At 43.9% G+C, this 6,403-nt stretch overlaps 1 protein-coding gene across 6 annotated transcripts in view; it reads left to right on the forward strand.

Annotated features, from left to right (window-relative positions):
* The window catches only part of mrvi1 (murine retrovirus integration site 1 homolog), a 164,356-nt gene extending 158,223 nt beyond the window's left edge, over positions 1-6,133 (forward strand). For 4 of the 6 annotated variants that reach the window (XM_041196557.1, XM_041196555.1, XM_041196560.1 and 1 more), the window contains 3 exons: positions 1,056-1,178; positions 2,579-2,704; positions 4,953-6,133. In XM_041196557.1, coding sequence (XP_041052491.1) covers positions 1,056-1,178; positions 2,579-2,704; positions 4,953-5,199 — 496 coding nt within the window. In that variant the 3' untranslated portion in view covers positions 5,200-6,133. The remainder of the gene's footprint in view (positions 1-1,055; positions 1,179-2,578; positions 2,705-4,952) is intronic. The other 2 variants (XM_041196559.1, XM_041196558.1) reach the window with 2 other exon arrangements.
* The last annotated feature ends 270 nt before the right edge of the window (positions 6,134-6,403 follow it).

The following is a 6,403-nucleotide window of genomic DNA, read 5'->3' on the forward strand; positions in this document are numbered from 1 at the left end:
ACTGTCTCACCTTGGAGTCAGACAGCTGTGTGTTGAATCCATTTCAGCGACCAGAGCCCATAATCCAGGCTTGTACTCCCACTGCCAGTACTGAGGGAGTGCTGCACCATCTGAAGTGCCGCCTTTCAGATGAGCTGCTAAGTCGAGGCCTGTCCGCCCTCTGAGGTAGATGTAAAAGATCCACTGTACTCTTTGAAGAAAAGCAGAGATTTCTCCCGGGAGTCCTGGAAAATATTTAAAAAGCAGCATCACAAAAAAACAGGGGTCTGGTCATTACCACGTTGATGATTGTGGGATCTTGATTGGCATAAATAGGCTGCCACATTTCCCACAATACAGCAGTGACCACAATTGAAAAGTACTTCATCAGTTGTAAAAGGCTTTGGGACGCCCTTTATCATGAAAGGCAAGTCTTTCTTTCAAATTGTTTAACTGAGCTGTGTTGAGATCACCATCCCTTGTCAATCAATGTTGCTTGTTCAAAAGTTGGGAGGTGAGCATCTTAACTTCCAACCTACCTAGCAAAAGCAAAAGAAAGAAAAGGAAGAAAGGTTTGCAATTATAAAGCACTCTTCATGACCACCATATGTCCCAAAGTGCCTTAGAGCCAATTAAGTACTTTTGAAGTGTAGTCACTATTGCAATGTAGGAAACATGGCAGCCAATTTGTGCACAGCAAGTTCCCGCAAACAGCAATGTTATAATGACCAGGTAATCCGAATGATATTGATGTTGATTGAGGGATAAATTTTGGCCAGGACACTGGGGATAACTCCCCTGCTCTTCTTCAAAACAGTGCCATGGGATCTTTTACACTCACATGAGCAAGCAGCTCATGTTGGTTTAACATTTTATCTGAATACTGCAAATTTGATTTTTTTGTACTCAAGTCTGGAGTGGGACTTGAACTCAGAACCGTGTGACTTACCAATGAGCCACAGTTGACACTCAAGGTACTGGGTATTCCGAATGATCAGCACTGGGTGTACTTTGTTCTTTCCTTTTCTCCTTTTCTGAGTCAGTGAAGCTGAATTCTTTGTTTTCTGTGTACATAGTGGGAAACAGAATGGAGATAAGGAGAATGAATGTCCTACTCCAGGAGATGTCCAGCTGGTCAAGGTCGAGATAACTAGCTCAGAGACAAAAGCCAAGATCGAAGAGGAAGCTTACAATAAAGGGTGAGATTCTCTTTGTGCCTGGAGAGAGGTTATGAACAGAATGGAAGGATATATACACGATAGTACAGCATCCACCCTCACAATCCACATAGTGTGGGCTGCTAAATGTTGAGACTCCTCACTAGACTTCCAGATATCACAACAACCGCTCTTCCCTCCAGACAGTCAGGATCCTGGGAATCCTATTTAGTGCCTTTTGGTAAAACTTTAAAAGAATGCTTCTTGTTCTTCAGCTCAGCTGCTTGATCTGTTCTCCTGTCAACCATCCCCAGCCCCTGCAATTTTCCCTCTCTCCTGCTGAATTTTTCTATAAATCTCCACAATGGAATCTAGGGGAGCCTTTCCTAGAACAATATAAGTTCTTTGAGAGCCCCCTGTGTAGAACATCACATCTTATTCAGGATCCATTAATGGTCCACTGTCCCTTCTTCTGCTCCTGAAATTCTTTGGGTCGAGCAATGCCTCAATTTTAAACTTCTCATCCTTGTTTTAAAATCCCTCCATGGTCTCACTATCTCTGTAATCTCCTCCAACCCCACAACTTCTGAGATCTCTGCACTCAATGCTGGTTGTTATTTGTTCCTTTGTAAGGTCAGTAGGGAAGGGCATTGAAATTTTGGTGGGATAAATGCCTTCTTCTTCTTCGGGTAATTTGCTTCCACTCAAGTTTGATGGGTTCTGAGATGGCTGATAAGTCCAATGCATGATCTGCAGACTCTGCCATATGTGGGGCAGATGGTGCTTGAAGGGTTAGGTAGATGAGTTGTTGGGAAGTTTGTGTGCTCTCCCAAATGCCTCGACTTCACCTCTGCATGTTCCCGACGAAGTCCCTCAATGCGTTTCAGTGCCTTCCCAAATTGAACCTTTTCCATTTCAGTCGGTCACAAGCCATGGGTCTGTGGGTATGTTTGACCTCTTCAGGGATACTTTGAGGGCATCCCAAAAGCATTTCTGCTGTCCTCCTGGGAGTCTCCTGCCATGACAAAGTTCCAAGTGGAGCAGTTGCTTTTGGTGTCTCGTGACAGGCATACGAATGGCATGTTCTACCCAATGGAGCTGGTTTTGAGTGATTAATGCCTTGATGCTGGGCATGTTGGCTTGGGAGATGATGCTGCTGTTGGACTGCCTTTCTTGCACTAGATTTGGAGGATCTTGTGAAAGCACCACTGTGCTTTGAGGTGCTCACTGTAGGTTGCCCAAGTCTCCAAGTAAGGTTGTCTAAATACCACAGTGGGGAGGGCTGCACTAGGTTGGAGCAGGAATTCAGATTTATACAGACACTGCACCCAAACTGCACATGGCAACCAACCCAACACCACTTTGTTTATGACTAGTGAAATGTGCCAAAGCAATCCACTTCAAGGTTGTGCAAGGCTTTATAAACTGTTTCTGTCTCCAAGTTACCAAGAAGGTTTGAAAGCTCATCTCAGCCAGGAGCAGGAGTTGCAGGATGCCCCTGAGAAGGTGGAGGGGCAGAACATGGAGAAACAGTCAAAGCCAAGCTTCAAAGAAGAAAGGAAGTACAGGTGGGTTTCATCACATTGGATTCAGTTAGAACAAATCATTAATACTGCCAAGTGGGGTTTACTGGCTTCCCTCAAAGAAAGGAACCTACCACCCTAACCCTACAGGTGACTCCACTCACCAATGGTGTGCCACCACATACAGTTTGGCAAACCACATGGAAGCTGTCCAGTTCTGGGCATCATGCCTCAGGAAGGATATATTGACTTTGGAGGGGGTGGCAATGAAGATTCGCCAGAATGATACTGGGCTTTAAAACATTAGATTATGACGTGAGGTTGCACAGACTAGGGTCATGTTCCCTTTAATATAGAAGATTATTAATTATTAATTGAGAGGATTGAAATGCTAAAAGAATTCCAAAAGCTAGTTAGAGAGAAACTATTTCCACTGATGGTGAGAGCCCAGAACAAGGGGGCATAATCTTAAAATTAGAGCGAGGCCCTTCAGGATTGATGTCTGGAACCATTTCCTGATTCAAAGGGCTGTGGAAATCTGAAACACCCTCCCCTAAAAAAGCTGCTGGATCTGGAGGGGAAGTGGGGAGTAGGGGTGCAGCAGAGGTCACTGGAGTTTTCCATGGAGCAAAATCTGTAGATTTTGTTGGGTAAGGGTATCAAGGGAAATAGAACTAAGCCGGGTAGATGGAGTCGAGATAAAGATTAATCATAATCTCATTGAATAGTGGAACAGGCCTGAGGGTCCAGATGGCCTCCTCCTGTCATTAAACCAAGAAGAGGCAATAAAAACATTAATTTAAGAAATGCAGAGGCCTGGAGAATATCCCCTCTCAGCTCAGTTGTTTTTTGGTCATATTTTACACGTCCTTAGCCTGCGTACCTATTAACGTCTGGATGCTTTATTGCAATCAGTGCTTGCTGAAAGTCAGCAATGTTAGAATGTAGTACTCATCAACAGTACATGTAGTAGGCCAATTTGGATTGAAGTCTGCAATATGGAAGGAACTCCTTGAGTGAAGAGATAATGAAACTTTCATGCTGATAACATCAAAACACTGATTAAAATCCCCACTTTGCCAGATAACAAGCACACCAACTTCATCATTTCCTGTAAAGAAAAACTGGAACCTCATTTACTTTCCAAACTCCATCCTCTTCTCTCCTCACATCCCCATCCTCCCATTGCAGCCTAATTGCTGAGTTTGTGCTGTGCTGTTGCTGTTAGTACACAAACTGAACACTTACTGCCTGCCAGCAGGGGATGGGGGTAGGGGCTACTCACTAGTTTCTCTCAGTCCCAGGGTCACTCTGCCGATTCAAGGAAATGCTGTACGAATGCAGGGCACTTTGCTCTTGGCTCCACAGAGGCTCGTGTCCGGTCTGTGGGCACATGGGATCTGGCTCAAAATCAAAGAGAAAAATGCATCCAAGTTACCCAGAGAGAAAAGATGGTCACTAATCTTGAAACAATAAATTTAAAAAAGTGTATCTCTCTGTCTGACTCTGTCTGTCATTCTGTTTCTCTCTTTCTTTCTCTCTATCTTGCTGTCTCTCTTGCACTCCCTCTCTCTCTGTCTCTCTCACTCTATCCCAATTTCTATCTTTGTTACTTCTTGTTAATATCCGTGTTTTCAAACTTTCTCCCTCTTTACCTGTTTCTGTCTCTCTGTCTCGGTCTCTCATGTTCCCTCGCTCTCTGCCTCCTTGTCTCCCTCTCTCTATCTTTTTCTGTCCCTCTGTTTTTTGTTCTCTCTTGCTCGCTCCCTGTCTCTATTTCCCTTGCTATCTCTCTCTTTCTCTCTCTCTCTCTCGTTTCCACCCTCTGTCTATTGTTTTCATTCAATCTCTGTATTCTTGTCTCTCTGTAATCCTTGGTCCCTTTTGTTCTCTTTTACACTCTCTCTCTCTCTCTCTGTATGTCTATCTTTCTTTGTCCCTTTGTCTCTTTCTCTCTGTCTCACTCCTTCCCTGCCTCTCTCCACCTTTTTCTCTTTCTTTCTTTCTCTACTCCTCTCTGTCTCCTGTCTATCTCCTCTCTGTGTGTCTCTTTTTCTATCTCTCCATCTGTCTGTCTATCTCTCTCCCCTCCCTCTTTTCCTCTCTCTGACTCCCTCTCTCTTGATCTGTCTGTCTGTCTTGCTTTACCTGTCTGTCTTTCTGCCTTCTCTCTCTGTTTCACTCTCTTTCTCTTCATTCTCACACTCTCACTCTGCCTCTCTCGATCTTTCTATCTCAATCCCTATCTATCTCCCTCTCTCTGTCTCTCTCTCTCTTCTTCCCCTTCTCGCAGTAAGTTTGAAGAAGTTTCAGAACTGATCGACAGACTGTGCCCGAAGTGTTTGAAACATCGCAGTGTGATCTGGATTGTGGGGGCTGTAGTCCTCTTGTTTGCTGTTCTCATCAGCATCTTCACCTCTCTCCATTATCCGTGCGAAGATCTTTCGAACACACCTAGCGGGAAGAGCAGCTGCTCATCGGTGCAGAAATACCTCTGGCCTTTCTCAGGACCACGGCACAAGAACCGTGCACAGGTGTAACTGAAAGTGAAGCCTCTCTGGGGGAACGAGAGTGCGAGTCATTCCACAATTCTTACCATCAGGAGACAGCTTTAACGAGGTTTCCATAGGCATATGAACACAGGCATGTACAGAGGAAGTCTTCAATACCATCGTTGCGTGAACCATCAACCCACAGAGTGACTGGCTGCCAACTTGCAACTGGGAACAGCATAGCACTAAGTGATGTAACACTCAGAGATATTCCAGCTATTTAACTTTGCACCCTAACAAGGCATTTAATAATTTTATTGTTTCACTGTATGTTTGAATGTTATTACTGATAAAGGGGTTGTAAGTAAATATTCATACTTCTGAACAATCACAAACCTTTTACTATTGTGTGTCTGTGAGTGAAGGACAAATCAGTTTATCAGAAATAGTTTTTTAGTAACTATGTTGTTGTTTTCATCGACAATTTCTTACCTGATTTTCAGTTTAAGAAAAATAAAATCCACCTTTAATCCTTCATGAAGAATTACCCAAAACAGGAGAGTCCCGGAGTTGGTTGTGATCAAACTGCTCCATGCTCTAGTCAGACCCACCTTGAGCACTGTGTCATGTTCTGGTCATGGAGACAGAAGAACAACATTCATACATTGAAGGCAGAGCAGAGCATGAGTCTGACAGCATCAGAGGGTTTGAGTAATGAGAAATACTGGAGAGACTTGGGTTTGAAAGAAGAGAACTGAGAAGTGATCTTGAAGAGTTTTCTAAAATAAATAAAGACTGCAAATTAAGCCAGGGTAATGGGATAAGGGAGAACAAGTTCAAACTAGTAAATGGCAAAACCAATACTGATTTCCTTGCATAGAATGATGTATGCACATAGAACCATAGAAAAGTTACAGCACAGAAGGAGGCCATTCAGCCCATCTTGTCCATGCCAGCCCGAGGACACCCAGGTGCCCTTTCTAATCCCACCTTCCTGTACCCGGCCCATAGCCTTGCAGCTTACAGCACTTCAGGTGCAGATCCAGGTACTTTTTAAAAGAGTTTAAAGTTTCTGCCTCTACCACCAACTTGGGCAGCGAATTCCAGACACCCACTACCCTCTGCATAAAAAAGTTCTTCCTCATGTCCCCCCTACACCTTCTGACACTTATCTTGAATCTATGTCCCCTGGTTCTAGAATTCTCCATCAAGGTAAACAATTTTATCCTGTCCACTCTATCTATTCCCTTCA

This window comes from Carcharodon carcharias, chromosome 10 (genome assembly GCF_017639515.1).
Source record: "Carcharodon carcharias isolate sCarCar2 chromosome 10, sCarCar2.pri, whole genome shotgun sequence".
Lineage (NCBI taxonomy): Eukaryota > Metazoa > Chordata > Chondrichthyes > Lamniformes > Lamnidae > Carcharodon > Carcharodon carcharias.